Below are 20,063 nucleotides of genomic sequence, written 5' to 3'. Positions count from 1 at the left end.
ATATATATTCCAGAAGGGTAACTCCCCCTCCAAAGAGACTACTTCATCCCGGTTCTGAGAACTTTACCTTCAAACTGACTGGGTGGAACCGGGACATTTCGGCACTTTCGACTCTGCTACTCTTCATCGAGGGAAATATGAGGACCATTTTGCCTGACAGATGAGTCATGTTTTGCTCTGGGCAGCTGAGATGTTCAAATTCCTCTGCCCTACAGATTACTTCCGATGCGCGGATGGTGCTTCCTCGAAAGATGACAAAATGTTCGCAATACAACTGTCAAGCTTTGTGAACATAGCAACAGTATCCTGATCAATTACGAATAATCACACTCTCTGTAAGAACCAGTGACAACTTGGGTAAACAATCCAACTGTTCACAAGTGGTCCGGTTGTTCTAACACACATGTGACACCTGCAACAAGGGGACCCTGTTGGGAACACGCATCGAAGTCGAATACACAACTTTCTGTCGGTAATAACCGATTGTTTGGAACACGCACATAAAATGCAGCGGACAGAGTCGTGTTGATGGGCACCGAAGTCAAATACACAACTTTCTGTCGGTAATAACCGAAAAACAGCGGAAAGGCAAAAACAAACGACCAAAATTCAGTTGAAGCAGACCATTTTACACGAGAGAGATTCGGTTGGATTCACATGAGTCTTATTTTAAAACGAAATTCCTGTGCAACTGAGAGTAGTTGTCCAATTCTTTAAATCTGGGTTCATGTAGAATATAAGGATGATGGGAACTCAGGCACTGCACCCGTCTGATATAGCCGAAGAGGGGGAAAACAGATATTGGGCTGTCAAAGTGTTTTTCAGTAACCTCATGAGTAGTGTGTCACGTTCAAGCAAAAGACCAACTTAGAATACACCATTGAAATAAATGGTTCAGATGCCTGAGTTTTCTGAGCAATTTCAGCTTGATAGTACGCATATTTTATTGCTAATCTTCTAGTAAATCTCATTCTGCATCAGCGAATTGGGCGATCGGGTATTTTGAAGAAAAGTAAACATCAGGATCGTCAAATCCAAATGACGCTGGATGTTTCATCGGATATTAACAAAAGTTGTTGGCAATATTCAGATACGGCCAACCCTTTTCCATCGTAGTACAGAAATTTGCACTCGGAGGAGACACTGTAATACCCACTCTGAAGATGTTTTCTCATGGATCACGCATTGATTCTAACAAAGAACGCGTCCTCGTTATAGGTGATTACCACAAATACTCATTGTGTAACGCGGGAAGAAATATTCTTGCCGTGTGTCACTCTCGTAGATCGATGTATAAGTTGCAATACCCACATGACTTCATCGTCAACAACCCTGCGGCACGCAAGTGAGTTTTGATGGTGGGACTAATACAGCCGTTCCATGTTGAGGCGCTAAAGATATGAGACAAGCGCCCGTGTGTTAATCGCAGAAGGCACAAAACTCGTGGATAGATCTACGAAACTAGAAGTGTGCAAACAAGCCTGACTAGTGCACCTCGACGGCCCTTCACCGGCTTGCTCTGACTTGGTCGGATGGGCGGAGTTATCGGGTCTCCAATAATCTGATTTCCGCGTGGAACGGAAAATTGTAAGGATTCAGATTTTCATTTACAGACTACACTGATGCCAACAACAGGCTCGTTTGCTCACTTGACGAGCCCAAAGAAGAGCGAATTTGGCATTGGGCTTACAAAGCCTTCCAATCTTATAAGCAGATCAATATTGGGGTATTCTAATTACCAATGAAATACGCTCATTTGCAAACAAATTTGATTCTGCGAGAGACTCGTCTGAAACCCAGCTGAATCCCTAGTTTATAACGTTTTCAAGCAACTGAATGTGCTGCACCAGGTCGCCCCATGCTACAGTTCGTACGATATCCAAGATATGTCGACACATGTATAAACGTTATAAACGTTAAGGTTGCCGAAAATTCTTTGACTGAGCTGTCGAAGAATTTTCAGCAACCTTATGAGTAGTCTGTTACGTCTATTCTAACTATCTTTCCAAACGAAATATGAAGTGGCTATTCCAAAGCATGTCATGAAAAAAGACTTGTCGTCTGACGTTTGTATTGACACTATCACAATTTGTATGTTGAGGCACAGAGCAAGATACCTAGAAAGAACTGGATACGTTGTGCAGCGTGCCGCTCGTCTTTTGCATATACAAACGCAATACTGAATAATTGACTGCCTATCTGTTAGGCAAAATTCCACACCGATCCCACTATACCGCACGTCTTTGGGCGCTGCTACGGCCGAGAAGCCTGGCCCCCTCGAGGTTGGCCCAGAATTCGGGACGCTTGCCGGTCCGGCATCAAGACGAGATCTGATTGGTCAACAATCTGGACCCAACAGCCAATCATGACCCAGTATTGGCCAAATGCCGGTTGCCAATGGAGCTCCAGAACGCGTCAGAAATTCCAGAAAGTTATAACCGCTTACGCTATATATACGAAGCGCTGTACAACTGTTCTTGACTTCGTTTTTGGTATTAATAGACCTTGTGCAACTTTGGTGGTTGTTTTGACGTGAACGGTAGCTTGGGAGGCTCAGACCGAGAACTAAGCTGAGGGAAATACCGTTACTACTCTATCAGAAGAAATAATTCCCACTCATACGCAACCTAATTACTTAGTTTGCGTTTACTCATCGTGTTCTAATGAAATTGAACAGGAGACCCTAAAAAACACCTGATGTTCCAGGGTCACATGATAAAACAGATTTTTACTTCTCCGGAAATAGTTGCATTACAAACTGAAAAATGCTGTAATTAAACAATCTGTGGCGCCAGTCATTTCTTCAGATCCCTTAGGACGCGAACGAATACGCTGTGTGCGGTGCGCCATAATGACTGTTGCCACACGATCAGATAAGCCATTCTAAATCCGAAAAAAACTTACAACGAAGATATACTGCTGGGATTCCAGTAGTAATTCAAAACTCCCGAAATTGAATCGCAACGTTGGCATTGAGGGAATCCTATTGCAATCAACCACGTTTCTGGTAGCCTGCTGTCTCACACCAATTAGAGCATATAGTCGGGTTGTTAGGTCAGCTGGTAGATATGACATTGGCGTTCCTGTGTCCACAAGTGCATGAACTCCCGTAGCCAGTGTCCCACCGATTGATAGTTCAATGCTGAAAGAAGATCACGAGGTCTCCTTAAAATCACGCGGAGTATGATTTAGACATACAGGCCACCGATATGTAAGTAGGTAGGGTGGACGGATCTCTGATGTGACCACCCGTCGCTGTTGGAAACCGCATAAAATCGTAAAAACTCGCATAGGATTCTTCGAATGATGCGTAAGTAAAAAGACATTCTGATAGAAATACTAAAGCTTGCGTAATTCCGTAAGGAGTTTCCCGAGTGGGTACCTAAATCAAGTCACCTTCGATGGATCATGAAAAATCTTTCACTGCAGCCTCTAGTCGCCCAGGAATTAGACTACCAGCTTGAAAACAAAAGCAATACTAAATCTATCTTAGGAAATTGGTGCGTGATTAGCAAGCGATGTTTCTCGTCATGAAGTCGGGCCCCTGGTTAGCAAGTGGGCATTTGGTGTGTTCACACAGTTCAACGATAGAGCCGTTTCGTTCTGCACGTAAATCTGGATGTCGTCCAATCGTAACATTGTTTATCCAGCGTAGGAAGAATACGAACCTCTAATGAATGGTTACTGAAACAGACCGTGTTCAAAATATGTTTTCAGTGAACGTTTTAACCTTACAGTCCACAGTGACAGATGCTTGGCTGTGTGTGCCGAAGGCTGATGCCCTGTTCACCTTATTCAAGTGCTTCCATGCATTCACTTATTTTTGACCATACACTATGAGGTAGGCGGCTTTAGGATGTTATCTTCGATGTTATCTTGTAGCTTTTGACAGATCGGCTACGGCCAAGATGCATGGCACCGCACTTGCTATGAAAGGATGGGTTCGATTCTTGACGTTGTCACCACGGAATGTTAACTGAAATGATAAGTGCTATCGAAATGGGTGGTGACGAGTAACTCTCTTCGAAAAAATCCCAGACACAGTTTTTCCCACGGTATCAGTATGGTTATGAATATTTTGATGGAAACAGGCTCCGAGTGACTACTCATCCCACCTTCCTCAAATCTTTACCCAAAGATAGGGTCCCAGATCAAATTTACTGGTTACACATTGAGCTGGACAGTTTAGATCTCCTAGTTTTCTGGTGGTGCTCGGGTGGTACCCTATTCAAGGTATCATAGCATGCTACCTTCTAAAAGATCCTAATGATACAATGAAACGTGTTCCACACTGCTTAGGTCTTCTACGAGGAGACAATTTAAGTTAAACTATGGTATTCCTCTCTCCGGTGTTAGTTTTTTGTCGATTACAGCAGACTTCCACAGTACGTTTGTCACGTTCGAAAAAACCCTAAATGTAGCTTTTTAACAGTATATGTATGGGTATGGTCATTTTGATGAAAACATTCTGGTACATTAGCGAATATACACTCATTTACAAACTAATTTTGTTTTTCGAGAGACTCACCTGGAACCCGGCTGAATCTCTCGTTTGTGATGTTTACAGGCAAAGATATACATGTATCGCGATATCTCGAACATCGTAGCGACTGAAACATGAGGCGGCCTGGTGCAGCACATTCAGTTGCCTGAGAACATCATTTTCAGCGACCTTATGAGGAGTAAATTACAAAGGTGCTGGCACATTGTTCGATGAGCTCCAAGCGTCTACTCACCCCACCTTTCTCTAATCGTCACTCAATGATATTGCCTCAGATTGAACTTACTGGTTACGCATCAAACTGGCCAGTTTAGTTCTCCTAGTTTTCTGGTGGTGCTCGGGTGGCACCCTATTCAAGGTATCATAGCATGCTACTTTCTGAAAGATCCTAATGATACAATTAAACGTGTTCGACACTGTTTATGTCTTCTAGGAGGAGACACTTTAAGTAAAACTATGGTGTTCCTCTCTCCGATGTTACTTTTTTGTCGTTTCTGCAGACTTCTACAGTACGTTTGTCACTAGTGTTAACCAGCAGTTTATGTAACATAAATTCCGAAATCTGCAAACATAGTCTTGGATAACCGAATCAAATATATATGACCAAGGTTGCGGGAGATGACAAAAGTTGCAAAGCTGGATTATCGTCCACCCGAAGGCAAACACTCAGCTTGGCAGAGACTCAGCTCACGAAGACTCAAATTGTGCGCTCTCCATTCCTCACCCTTACTCAAATAAAATAATCCAACAGGCAGGTTAGACGTTTTAGAGATACGAAATTGAAATGACTTCCCGGGGACAGACTATGTACCTGTATACCTGTCACTATACGTATCACACTTTCGCAAATCGATTGACCGTCAGTTAATATAACTTGAGACACACAACCCTGGTATGATCTGTGCACTAAACCAAAAATTGAATGGTCACTGCAAAAAAATGCTGGCGTTCAGTAAACATCGGGCGTGGTGATGAAGAATCGCGCAATAGTGTAATCCCGAATCGCTACTCTGAAAGCACGCAAAGGACAGATTTTGTCCCAAGGTGACTCTGAATCATTGCGCAGCGGTAACAATCGTTTTGCCGCCCGACTACCAGAGGTATTTTCAAAACGTCGTGATTCTGCCCCTGCCTTCAACCTGCATTTCACTTGCTTGTGACATGCCTTGGCTGAAATATCGTAAAGTCGTATGGCGACAGATCTTAAAACATCTGTTGGGACCATGTCGTTTAGGAGGTCAACCTCTGCTTTGGAACTCAGAAACGGTTTAGGACACTTTTTACGAATTTATAGGAAAAATAGTTCGAGGTACTACCGGTCTGTTTGATGGCGGGACGTACATGATGACAGGAGTTTGCAGTGTTCAGTGAAAGCAAAACATTGCTACCTTGCGAATCACGAATAACTGTAATTTGATTGCAAACGTTTCATCACCAATTAAGGTGACATCATTAGTGCGTTATTGGGGAGCGTGGTGGCGCGCGTGGTGGTGCGCGTGGTGGTGGGTTAGTGATCATCCCAGCTAGCAGCCCGTATATAATAACACACAAATAATACTACTCAACGCACAACCAATAACCCACCGCTACGCGCACCACCACGCTCTCCAATAAATCACTGATGATGTCACCCCGGTTGGTGATGAAACGTTTGCAATCAAATTGCTCAGCTCATCGAACAAGCCACCGACCACCATCTACGCTACCTGAGCTACCGACATTTACCTCCGTAGAACACCCGTGACTAGTGTCACTCACTGCAGGACACCTAGTGGGTTGTGTCACCAACAACCACATTCTGTCCCGATAATTAAATTCTTCAGAACTGCGGATCATCCCGTGATGGAAGAAAATTCGCTGCTCCTTGAGGATGCAATTTTTAACGTTTAGAAAATCATGGGCTAAAAGAAAAAGTCATTTTTGTCGTGGTACATTCACTGGGACTAACGGAAATCCCCTCGAAACTGCGACAGTTAGATGTAGAAGGAACAATATCGCAGGATTCATTTTGGCGTCTTCTGAAGATGAGAGCGTTCAAGTTCCGAAACAAGATGTGCTGCTAGCTGGGGATGACTACTAACCCACCGCTACGCGCACCACTACGCTCCCCAGTAACGCACTGATGATGTCACCCAGGTTGGTGATGAGACGTTTGTAATCAAATTGCACAGCGCAGAGAACAAACCAACGACAACCATCTACGCTATCTGAGCTACCGCCTCTATAGAAAAGCTAAAAACTTTAAAAGAGCAGGATGGGCTGCAGATGATCAGGGTACTCTCTGTACGAGCAAGGGGTCTGTATGGGCTATGGATCCCATAATTCTGAACCCCAAATATGCCATGTAAAACTATAGGCGAGTAATGTATGCTCTGGATGATTCAACTATCATCGCAGTATAAACGGTTTTCTTTTGTTAAAATCATATACCATTTACTAATGTTTTGTTCGACTGTCACTAGCTAGCTGTCGTGTCATTCGGAGAAAGCGCGAGAGCTGAAATAATGCCAGGATGCGTAGATCCAGATAGCAGCACTCGAGATCTCGAACCACGAATCTTGATTTTGTGTCTTAATCAGTGAGCTCTGTCAAGCTCGAAATAACTTACTACTTATTGAACATTGAAAATTTATGAGAGCTCAGAAAGTATTATTTCTTGGAGGACCCGATCTCCCGATTACTCATAGGGGTCCAATTTTGAAAATATAGTTTCAAAAGGATACATCTGTTGGATGACTCAGCTACTTACAAGATGTGAGCGACAAAAAACTCGTGTGGATTAAGGAAACTGAACATGAAATATTTGTTGAACAAGACGAGGACCGCACACTGTCAGCACATTTTAGCTTACCGATTGACTAGAACAACCCAGTGGTAAGGAAACTGTTCGGTTTTTGAAACTTTCACAAAACTAACGTCACCAGGAATGTGATCCTTTGTGATTTCTCCAAAAATTACGGTGGCTTTTCGTGGGGGGTATCTGTGGTGAAGAAATTGAAATAGAGATTTGAATAACCTCGGAGTATGAGTAGATATCCGTTTTTATTTCTAAACAAGATGAACGTGACGAGACATTCACATAAAGTTTCATCAGACCAACAAATTACTGGATCATTTAAAATGTTGAATAACTTGGAAGTTTAATTCTTTCTCACATTTAGCAGTTTCGGAGTTTCTTAGGTCGCCGAATTGTACGTGGGACAAATAATCAGAAATCGATGTGAGTTCTGGATTCCCATACTCGACAGTATCCAATGCTCTCTTTGCAACCCCGGAAAATTTGCAATTAACTATCCTAGGAGTTGAAAGAACCAACAATACATGGTTAACAGTCTTTGTCAAGCAAACGCTAGAGGAATAAAGAGTTCATCGAATCGATTTTGAAATACACAACGGTCTTGTCCGCTTGGTCCTCGTCCAAACTCAAGAATGACCATTTACTGGTATCGGATTAAGTCTTTCTTGAGTAGTAGTTCCACGACGTTAAACCGAAAGTAAAAGCAACTGTGACGATAGTTACCACTCGTGCCAACTCTGTCTCACTCACTGGATCCGTTAGACCACGAAGAACATAGCTCTCGTCCGTGCACTCGGAACATTCGGACACCTGGTGAACTTATATAAAAGAGTAAATTTTGCTAGGTTGAATAGGTGTGCCTCCATGCTATTCATCTACCATGGAGAATCTGAAAGTTGTTACACAACCACATTCTCTAGTTTTCGAGGACAGATGAAATCGGTGCTTGCCCAAAAAAACCGGTTTGTCAAAATCTTTGGGACAATTTTTATAGAAGAATATTCGTTTGTGTGTACGAGGGAACTTGCCCTATACCTACCAGTCCCGCTGTTTTTTTTTCGTGGTTGAATACTAATGGTTGTGCCAGCCAGGTAAATATCCACACACAAGACTTTTGAGATCTTCGCATTTCTCTAGCGCACTACATTCCTCAGCAAACGCCATTCTCATTATTGATAAGACAACAATGTACGAATATCTACCAACCCTAATTTTGCAGCGTATCTACTCACGCCATCATCTTACAAGGAGCGTTAACTGGGACACTCATCTTGAATTGGTGCGGTTATAAAATCTTGGATCTCAAAATCTTGATAACTCAAAACAACGTAGGTGTTGGCTACGCGGTCATGAGCAGGATCGAGCGATCTGTCTTGGTGAGGGAGTCGTTGTCGACTCATCGGACCAAGTTGGGTTCGAACGCAAACTGACTGGCATCTACCTTTGGAAACCGGACAAACTGTGTGTTCTCACAACGGCGGCATCTTTATCTGTTGTTCTTAGGTGCCTCTGCTTGCACCCAACTTAATCTTTCAGAGTTTGAAAGAACAACAAACGAGCCCAGAAAGTTTTTGACTACTTGTGAGGAACAGAGTGGATGCAAAAACCAAAGCGATGTGAACACGACCTGTTTCTAAGGCCAAGACAACTTAAGTACGAACCTGATCACTTCTCAAAAAGTCTAGGCTGGTAAGGAGGATATATATATAAACCGTGTGTCATAGGCACACTAGTTCTAGCTGCTACAGTTTCGGTCATCGTAAAATAGGGAACTGGAACATACAACCAAGGCGAAGGCATGTTCAGTTTGTTCGGAAATTGGGTAGCTACGTATTGAAGGCGACAGTTTTGATGCACGAGTACCACTGACTGCCATTCTCATTAATCACTGGTGATTCGAATCCCGGGGTCCCAATCCAGGGAGGTGGCGGTTGCTAACCGTCCGATAATTCTTTAAAACAAAATGCTTACTTCAAGCATGTTCGCTGGTAGATTTGACGCTATTAGAGGACGAGGAACTCACCTGCAAAACACGAACGCGAAAGTACGACGAGTAATCAGACCTTGTTCAAACAACTGGTCCACGAACATTGTTTTGAACTGCGAATAAGCCTGTCGACGACCTAGGCCCAAAATCCCGTCATTCCAGCTATGTTGCGTCGGTTGACCTTTAAACAAAAGGACCGGGCCAAATGTTCCACTGAGTGAGCGACCACCAATCTGTTTGTTGATATAACCATATTTATCCATCAATACCTGTAAAATATCTGTTGAGACGAAACCGTAGACCTCAAAATTGGCGTATTTAGCTTTGAATTCTGTTGTACTGTCCACAAAAGTTGACGATCCGTATGGATCAAATGTGTTTTTAAACGGCCGCAAATCATGCCGGGCATTTTTACTGTGAACCCACAGGATCGGTGAACCCGTGTCGAAGAGTAAGCGGAATTCCTTTGGGGGTGTCCCTATCCCAACGATGCCATAGTAGAAATCCTCCGAATTATTTAGAATGCCTTGATAATGTCAACTTACCGCGTTATCCGCAGACAAGGGGACCTCAACTGTGTTGTGTTTCTGAGCTGAGTCACCGCCTCGTTCTACTCGCTTTAAACCACTTGGTATGATAATTGTTTGATAGTTGTTTTTACAGAACGACAGTACTCACCCCTTTGTAAAGCAAATACACGGAGTCAACAATAAAAGTAATGGTAACATGAATGCGATCAGCCGATTTATGCGTTTTGAGCTAAGTGGCAAAACTCCAAATTTTTTCTATAGATTCAGTCAAACTACTCTGTTGATGACTGAACCTGAGAGCAGATTGGACAATGTGTTTCGATAAACTAGCAACTTTGACTGCTTGTTAGTCATGAATATGAAGATCGGTGAGTCGGGAACGGCGCTACCTCATTGGATATGCATTGTTCGGCAAGTGTAACCAGTTTCACAGAAACTATGATGCCTTCGAAGTTAGAAATTTCCAAAAACTAAGCTTTCGTTGACTGTGTTGTTTGGCCGCTCCTTAGTTTATCCAAATGGCTGAACCGAACAAGTTTCAGCGTAACCAAAAACACCTAATTTACTGATCAACTTCGTTTTTTGTTAGAGCAAGAAGACTGGATGTAAGACGTTTCATAAGCGAGAACCGAAATGGGGGATGAACAGTGTTCTTTAAACATTCGTCGATTAAATCAAATCAAGCAAGGATTTAATCGCTGGACGATGAGTGTGCAGAATACAGAACCATACCATGAAACGGTGATACTACTGATCGGGGGGCACGCGAGTAGTATGTGTTGTTCGTAGAATTTCGCTTTGCGTCGATTGAAAAATGGAATTCTGTTGCGAAATTCGCGGGGCCACTTTGTAACATTTGCTTTTATTTGACAGACGAATGATTGGAGGCAATGAATCTCCAGGAAGACTCGTTCGGGAGAAGATCTGTGTCCAGTTTTTGTAACTAAGTTGCAGATTAGAGTTTTGCTGCCCTGTTCAATGGTCTGTAACCGCCCAGTTGGCATTTCCGAATAAATAACTCCTCAGCGAAGGCCTTCTTTCTTTCATCAATATCAATTGACTCTGAAGTGAAAAAATTCGTCTCAGGACGTTCAGGGACTACAGCATAGGGTTAAAACATCTAATGAGGGAGAATCTCTGTCATAACGTTTTGCGGTACAACCGGACCCTTCACCCTGAGTTGGCAAACTGCGGCTCACTGAAGAATGTCCCGTTATGGGAGGAGTGAGAAGTAGGAAATACACTCATTTGAAAACAAATTTGGTTTCGAAGAGAACCCAGCTGAATCTCTCGTTTGTGATGTGTCCAGGCAACTGAATGTGCTGCGCCAGACCACCCCGTGTTTCAGTCGCTACGATATTCGAGATATCGCGATACATGTATATTCGTAATGCACTACTCATAAGGTCACTGAAAATTCCTCGACAGTCCACAACCGGTTTCGGCCTTCTTGGGGCCAATCAAGTAGGCGCAGTCCGCGAGATTCCGTCAAACTTATCTTCTAATTGAAACCAAATTAAAAGAAATTAGCTAAACACGCTCATTTGCAAACAAATTGGGTTTTACGAGAGACTCACCTGGACCAAGTTGAATCTTTCGTTTGTGATGTCTCCAGGCCACCGAATATGCTGGACCAGGCCGCCACATTTTTCAGTTCGTACGGTATTCGAGATACCGCGATACATGTATAGTCGTAATGCCTATAAACATCAAAGACGACAGATTCAGCTTGGTTCGACTTGAGTCTCTCGCAAAACTAAAGTTGTTTGCAAATGAGTGCATTCCGCTAATTTCGTGCAATTTGTTTTCAAGTTGAACATAAGTTCGACGGAGACTGCGCCTACTTGATGAGCCCCAAGAGAGCCGAAAGCGGTCGTAGGCTGTCGAAGAACTTTCAACTACCTTCTGAGTATTGCATTAGGAAAGTGAGAATTTTCTACTAGATTACTTCATGGTAATGAAACTGAAAGGGAGAGACCATTCATAGTGGAGAATGGGAAGGTTAAAGGCACGTGTAAGAATTCTTGAGAAAATGCTCTCACTATAGTTAGGAACTTTGAAGGAAGGACAATCAGAACGAAACCACTTCATGAGGTAGTGCATGCCTATTTGTAAGTTTAAGGTGTTCCCAGGAGTAAAACGGATAGGGCCGGTCTGAAAGTGTCAGTGTATGCAGACGAGTGATGCTAGAATGGGATCACATGAGAGAAATGATTGGGGATAATGAAGAGTGTTTTGGTGGTTAGAGACTTTCTAGACTGCGTCCAGCTAATGAAACAGCTTCGGATCAACCAAAGCAAATTCTGTTTTTGGTTTCAACTTGTGCAATCACCACCTGCAACAGAATGAAGTCGATCATTCATTCATTCTTTAAGTTATACCAGTCTATTCCGAAAAGCCAAGATGCACTAGACACTTGTTTTGTTCTGTTAGGCAGGAATCCACGCGGATCCCACTGTACCGCACGTCTTTGGGCGCTGCTACGGCCCAGAAGCCTGACCCCCTCGAGGTTGGCCCAGAATTCGGGACGTTTGCCGGTCCGGCATCAAGACGAGATCTGATTGGTCAACAATCTGGACCCAACAGCCAATCATGGCCCAGTATTGGCCAAATGCCGGTTTCCAATGGCGCATCCAGAACGCGTTAGAAATTCCAGAAAGTTATAGCCGCTTACGCGCACTGTACAACTGTTCCTGATTTCGTTTCGGGCGTTAATAGACCTTGTGCAACTTTGGTGGTTGTTTTGACGTGAACGCTAGCTTGGGAGGCTCAGACCGAGAACTAAGCTGAGGAAAATACCGTTACTACACGTTCTGTTTGGAAATCATCACCATCTTACAAAACTCAGAGGAGTTTCGAACCCATCAAATTTCGGCTGATAATTTTAATACTCAGCGTTTTGACCATAAGCGACTGAATAACAGTCAAATTATGTTTGTAATGCACTACTCATAAGGTTACTGAAAATCCGCTGACAGCAACCTTATGAGTAGTGCATTACAAATATATACATGTATAGTGATATCTTGAATATAGTAGCGACTGAAACATGAGACAGATTGGTGCAGTTGCCTAGAAACATCACAAACGAGATATTCAGCTGGGTTCCGGGTGAGTCTCTCGAAAAACCAAATTAGTTTGCAGATGAGTGTATATTCGCTAATAGCAGTCAGATTAGTTCCCACTGAGACAGGGTGTGGCATCAGCCCTCCGTCAATCACGGGATCGACATCACGTTATCACGTGGTGACTAGCTCTTTCAATGACGACTTCTAAAATGATGGGTTCGCAGAACTCATGTGTTACCAATCCTTCTGTGTTGATGAGAACTTTTTGACTGCTGATCAGCGGCTCTTGGCCGAACGCTTAAATGCTCAAACTAGTGGACTAGGAGTCGCGAGTTTGAGAAACCCTGGAGATTCTTGAGTTGTCCGCACTACTGATGTTCCCCAACAAGGTTCAAACAGCTGCACAGTGCTTCTTAGCTTTTCGGGTTTCACCCGCAGAATGAAATCTCCACTGGACGTTCATTCTACCAACAGAAGCCAAGTTAAATGCCGTCACCAGAAGCGTCGCTATAATCACAAAACTACAGTCGTTCGGCTCTGCCATTTGTGCCAGATCAGGATGAGACGTAGTGGACTAGGGGAGGAACAGAATTCTGCAGACAAACTGAGGCGTGTCATTAGAAGGTGGGCACTCCATCTATCGTGCTTTTGTGAATATTTTACCTGCGTAGAGGTTCATCCCGTTGGTCGAGACCTTGTGGGTTGCATTTTGTGTTATCCCGCAGCCATCGCGTAGCCGTGAAAGATTTCCCAAGCGATCGCATATGGGTTGGATAGGATGTCCATTGCTTTAGTGAGGAGGCTGAAACTCTCTTCGCGTACGGAGGGCAGATAGCCGCCTCAGAATTAAGTCATCCTAGTTGCCTGATTGTTAATATACTTATTCTTACGTAGGCAGCGGACAGGACAGATGGTTTGGAGGCGCCGATAACTTCGCGATTAGGCTTCTTTAATGTTACCGGGTTACGATAGATGCTTGAAAATTATAGCATATACCATAGTAGCACACATTCTGTATCATAATCCGGCCTGCGCTGCCAACAAGATTTTATTCAGGCAGCTGCTCCCCATTTTGATTTGTTTCTTCGAATTACCAACTTTTATGTGAATGAATATCAATCACGTGAAATTATATCACGCGGGAGGGGGTACATGGAAAGTGAAGATATACACTTAATTCGAGCAGTGGACACTATGCATAAGGTTGCCAAAACGCTTCAGTAGCTCACTACTAGTTTAGTTGTTCTTTAGGCTCATAATGTAGGCACAGTCCTTTAGTTTCTGTCAGACCCAAGTTCCGCCCGAACGAAATGCACGAGCATAGCGATATACATTCATCTGCATACCCATTTGGTCTTCACTAAATCACTCGTCTTCAGCTATATATGCTGTAAAGAGGCCGTCCTATGTTTCGATGAACGGAAACTTAGGGGTTTGCCTACCTGATGAGACCCGAGAAACATGAAACTGAAATAAAGTTAAATAAAATGTGAGGTTGTCAAGCCGAATTCTGGGATAAAAGTACGCTGTAGGCGGGTATTTTCCTGCCTACTTACCTCTTCCAGGTGTCACAACACTTACAGTAAGCTGCACAAAAGATGGTAAACGATGTCCACAAAAGCGGTGTTTCATTCCTCTTAAGACCGAGTGGTCACACCTGTTGATCCATTTGTTGTTGTGCTATCAACTCTTGAAAAAAGCGGAGAAAATTCCACCTAATTTACAATCTTTTGGAACAGCCATTTTATTTGCGATGATAAAGAAACAGAGACAAAATAACACAGTAATTTGCACCAAATCTAAAGAATATCATAATCAACATATCAGTGACAGAATATGACAATACAATATTTCCTAGTAAATATATGAATGAAGAGTCATTGTAGTCCTTGATCAAACAAAAATCGCAATCAAATGTCCGACGCACGGCAGATGTTCTTAGTTCAACACCTTCGGTCGACGATGCGATGATTAGATTCACCGCTAGCTTAACTACTCAAATGTCACGCGTAGTATATAATCGGTTCACATTTTTAGAATGCCTTAACAGGAAACGTACCTCAAGATATAGGGAATTAACGTTAGGATTATCTACTTATTGTAGTATCTTTTTCATTTGGGTGCCAGAACTTTGTAGCAGGCATACCTCAACGCAAACACAAGTGAGGTTTCGCTTGCACGATAAATGCTTGACCTTAAAAATTCAAGCAATGCACCAAAAAAACAATCCAGTCTTCCGCGGAAACACATAAATTATTAAAACTAAACTTTGAACTCGAATTCTATAACGAAAATTGATCTGGGAGTGGATACGGTAATAAAATGATGGGCCGACATCCGTCTTCGCTTTGACCTGTTTGATCAACAGAAGCCGACAGATGCCAGGATACAATGACCAACGCAACAGTGGGGTTGCGTTGAACCGCGTTCGCGTCAACATGAACTTTCTGTAATCGGTGCAGGCCCAATAGAATAAGACACGTGAGGTTACTGGACGGGTAAGTTCCAGGCAGAGTAATCGTGTCCACCTGGTTGCCTGTAACTGCCAATACAAATGGAGAAATCTGAACACATGAGATCATGTGAGCGGTGGTCTGGTGGCTCAGACCAGTCATTTGACGCACCATGGGGACCCCGCATATGGCTGGCTAGTGCTGGTCAATATCCTCTTCTTCCACACACCGATGGTCACGAAGTCATTGTGGGGTCGTTGTGGGACTAGCACTCTGGAAAACCCAGAACACTAGGGCGGGTCTTTGCTAAAACTGATGGGAACAACCTGACATTCGAGCCCAATAGTCTCTTGTTCCACCAGACTTGGGAGCAGTAGTATTGATAAGCCGGGCCAAAAAATGTCTTGCCTACACAGTTTTCTGTGGTTAGTTATAATGCCACTTGATTCCGTTCTCCAGCGGTTGAACACTCAATGTTATTTCCAGCACATTTGTAGCCCTAGTCTTTTTGTTGGTTTCATTTTAGATGGCGATGATCAGAGAAAAATCAGTTAGTGCACCTCAGCAGGCCGCCTTATCTGATAGCCCAGGAAGCTAAGGTGAATCAGGCAAACTTGTTTTACCTACCAAGGTTTTACCGACATATTAATGTTCAGAGAGCAGTATAGATATTATAGCAGTCATTGTAGATCCGGCATGTCGGGTCTGCGGGTCCAACGTCTTCGAGTCGTGCACGCTTTAGTTCTGAAGGTCATTAGACTGAAAAACTTCTGTTTTGTTTTTCTGCTTCTACCTCCAGCTTCACAACCCGTACGTTGGAAGCTTCCGAATTTTCGGCCAGCATCCAGACACCAAAGTATTTGTATGTCCGAATTCCGGTCCTTCTTATCTATTTGGACATAAAAATTCTGCTCCTAAATCCTGTCCCCTCTGTAAGGCCAGCTACCAAAAACTGTGCGTCGGTACGTGGTCAGTATTTCATTGCCCTACAAGAGGACAGATAGAACTATCGTCTACAAAGACGTGAGGCTTGGTCTCCGCGAGGATACAAACTTTATTCCGGTGAACCAGACACCTCGCATCAAAATTTTCGACACTGAAACTGCGTTCATCAAGCTGATGCTCAAAATGGACGCTTACACTTTCGTTTATATAAGTTGTGTTCGCGGTAGCCATTTGAGAGAGTGGAAGCAAGGACGCGTGCATGTTTTACGCCGGTGAGCATCTGGGGACCATAATGATCCATTCTATTGTATTTTCGTCCGTATTCCGTGTTGCAAGGTTGACGAATTTTGGCTAACCGTTTCGAAGAAGGTACCATCTACAGAGTTTCTCAGTTGAGCCGTATTCTATCGTGAACTCAGTGAACGGGTCATGGAGCGATTGCAGATGTTCACGGGAAAAATCAGGTTCGTTATGCTCTCACTGACATGAAATTCACGTTTGTTTTCCATGCTATCTTCTGTCACTTTAACTTTCAGGTGTTTGTGTAGCAGTCCTTTCAGAGGGTTGTCCGCGAAACTCAGCAGGCTGTTGGTTTTACTCCGTTCAGTTCAGTTTATCAGCTGTAAACTACATATCCAGGTTACTTTGGTACCAGATGCCACAGTTTCGATCACTCAAAAGTGGTACAGTGTGGAACACGGTCAAGTGTTTAGGTTAGTGGCATTTAGGTTAGTTTTGGAACTAGGTAGCTACGCATTGAAGTGATAGCGCTGAAGCAGCAGCGCCGCTGACTGAGCGATTGGGTCACGCGTGCCGGTGTCACTAACCATTGGTGAGTTGAAGCGTGAACAACTCATCTATTATGGGAGTGTTTCTTCTTCCTAAAACAATCTGGCGCACTTCTGCACTACCTATCTGATGTTCCCGCCAGGGCCAACCAATGTGTCAGACATCAGTGGTCGAACACCGACAGTTTTCCTATGTCCTCGGGGCTTAGAGACCAAATTTCCGACACGTAAATCCGTTTAAATCGCACTGCCATTGTTTGAGCTCTGCTCTTGTCAAACAATCTGAAGTCATGTTCGCTTTATGGATGTCGGTGGTTGACAAAAGCCATCCTAGCCTTCCCGTTTCGAGAAGCAACTTCATCTCCAGCCAACTAAGCGAAACCTATACAGCCGCTCAGGTAAACAACGTTATCTAAGTCGTTTTTTTCAACTGGTTCGGGATATTCGTCCTACCGACTTCAGAATCCAGTTTTCGCTAGCCTATCCAAGAAAAAAATTGAGTGTCTTTCTTCTCCAAATGTCTTTGCACTACTGTGTAGTGGATAACGCTAGCAAATACCGGTTCAAAGTAGTTAAATCAAGTGAGTAAAAATAGGCGAGATGATACAACTCACAGTTTGTTGGTACAGTTAGTTATTACCACCACAATAAATCTAAATCGATTTCCTTCCTGGAATCTTCCTTAATATATTCCTAGATACTTTCTATCCCGTCGTAGTCTGAAAGGTAGATTACCGCTCGTTAATTCACTGACAGCGTAACTCGACACAGCAAGAAGGGAACACGCCTTTCATGAAGTAAAGAATTTGTATTGTGTGTATGCATCCATATTTCTTTGCTTTCATTTAAACAAAAGTTATTCGGTATGAAGAGAAGACGAATAAGCTGAGATCTAGTGAGACATAGAAAGTGGTACAATTTGAGTAATGATAAGTTACAAAGTAAGTACTAACGTACACTGGTCAGAAGGACCACCATAACTGCTTCGTTCTTTTGCCGGTTTATCTTAGATGTCTCTTAGAATGGTAACTAACTTCTTTCAGGGTCATTTACGACTACAATAGATCGAGGTGCTTATATCACTGGAAGAGCTGTAAATCGTTCATGCCTGTGTGTTCATCAGCATAAGAGAAAACAAACAGGGTTCGGGACAGATCTCAAATCCTAGCACCTTGTTATCGCAGTTCAGTTTATTGTCATGGCAACCGGGGGGTGGTCTCAAAAGCAACGGATTGGTGAAAAAATGAACAGGTCTTTCCGGTGTCATATCAATCCGATACACGTAGGTCCTGTTTTTAGTTTCCATACGTAGCAGTAGCAGAGCAGACAGAAGAGTCTTTGGGCTTTCACTAGCCTCATCTGAATATCGAATCACCCAATCACAGCAAAAATAACAACTCTGGGTTAAGGTATTACCTGACACCAAACCCTGAATGCTCTTCAAAATGCTAATCGTCATATAATATAGGATCTTAATTTTTGTTTTTTCCTCGTCTTGATGGGATCCATTTGCAAATTCGTGGCATCCGTTCCCTGCCATGTTACACAAAGTGGGCACCACGTGTTGGCGAGTAAGGAACGTTGAATGTCCACTACGTAGTTGCGGCTGAAGTTAGCTCTGTAGAAGGACTGCTGAAAAGCCATTATTTGTGCAAAAATGGATACTACTGACGAGGCATGCGAGTAGTGTGCGGTTATCTCGTAAATGCGCTTTACCTCTATTGAATAGTGAGATTTATTACGGAATTTGTGGAATTACTTTGTAGCATTCGTTTACATTTGAGTGATAGTCGATGAGTATCCAGGAAAGTTAAGGGAGACGCGTTCAAGAAGAAGGCGGACATCCAGTTTCCATAAACGTGATGCATATGAGCGTTTTGCTTCCCTCTCCAATAGTCTGTAACTATTAAGTTGGTGTTTTCCATTTAATGACTTTGCAGCAAGAGGCTTCTTCCTTTCGTTGGTAGTGTCCCACATGTTCCGAATTCCAGACAACTGTATTGTGGGATCTTTCTCCTCCCCCAGACTAAGCATCCCGGGGATAGTATAACAGGTAAATTTGAGGTGCCAGAGGGAAATTTAGTCGCTGACTCGTGGAAGGTACAAATACTCCTGGGTCGAGGTCGAAATACCTTGGTTTTAACAAAACTGTGGCGCACTTCCCAGTAATTGTTAATCCGGTTCTGGATTCGTACCTTGGCTACCTGAGAGGAAATAAACAGGATCATGCGTGTTGAATCTAACTTGACGTTATAATAATTCCCCAATTCATTTGCTTACTCCGCCTATGTGCTTTTGACCTCCAGTTGTTTTGCTTATTCGTACCCGGCACTCAACTTGCCGCAGAGGACGTCCTTTCCGACACTTGTGCATTGACATGTGTGTCTGTGTGTGAATGTGCGCTGCTGACCTACCTACCCATGTGCGGTCATGTCTCGTTTGCTGAGCCTGCATTGACTTGTTTTCTCATGGGTTCCGTGTGATCGCACGCCCAATCAGAATCACGAGACCGTCGTTGGAAGGAACGAGTGCGACCCACGCAACTGAGCCGTCATTCCGCTCGCCGTTGTTTGGTGTGCGGATGTTGACATTGCACTGTGCCGGTCAGTGACAGACCGGTTGACGCCACGAACGTGAACAATTGAGGTTTGTTGTACACATTTGCTTACCCTTTGTGTAAATAGTACCGTAGAAATACGAACCCAATTCTTCCTTTTGATATTCGGAATTGTTGAACCTACGCGTCACTCAAAGTTCCGTGTCGGGATCCTCCACACTGTGTTCGTTTTTGTCCGGTCAGGCCGCACCTTAGGAATGATGGGCAAAGCACTTCGCGAGGTCTCCCGGTTTTGATGCTTCCACGCAACTGAATGTTCTGCACCAAGCCGCAAATGAGTCTGTTTCGCTAATTTCGTGCAATCCGGCTTCAAGTAGAACATAAGGTTGACGGAAACTCGGGGAGTGCGCCTTCCTGATGAGCCCCAAGAAGGACGA

At 43.5% G+C, this 20,063-nt stretch overlaps 2 protein-coding genes across 2 annotated transcripts; one reads left to right on the top strand and one right to left on the bottom strand.

Annotated features, from left to right (window-relative positions):
* Positions 1-2,206: 2,206 nt before the first annotated feature.
* T265_15175 (hypothetical protein) lies at positions 2,207-5,085 on the top strand (the record flags this gene model as incomplete). Its single annotated transcript, XM_009176929.1, has 2 exons — positions 2,207-2,518; positions 5,002-5,085. Coding segments are annotated over 2 exons (396 nt in total), but the record flags the coding sequence as incomplete, so codon positions are not given.
* Positions 2,339-11,194, bottom strand: T265_10533 (hypothetical protein; the record flags this gene model as incomplete). Its single annotated transcript, XM_009176928.1, has 6 exons — positions 2,339-2,565; positions 2,901-3,142; positions 7,353-7,481; positions 9,322-9,811; positions 10,567-10,798; positions 11,072-11,194. 6 exons carry the CDS (start codon positions 11,192-11,194, stop codon positions 2,339-2,341), a joined length of 1,443 nt encoding a protein of 480 aa, XP_009175192.1.
* Between the last annotated feature and the right edge of the window lie 8,869 nt (positions 11,195-20,063).

Source organism: Opisthorchis viverrini, assembly GCF_000715545.1.
Source record: "Opisthorchis viverrini unplaced genomic scaffold opera_v5_374, whole genome shotgun sequence".
In the NCBI taxonomy this organism is placed as follows: domain Eukaryota; kingdom Metazoa; phylum Platyhelminthes; class Trematoda; order Opisthorchiida; family Opisthorchiidae; genus Opisthorchis; species Opisthorchis viverrini.
Note: the sequence above shows the minus strand (reverse complement) of the source record. Positions and strands in the feature narration are given on the sequence as shown.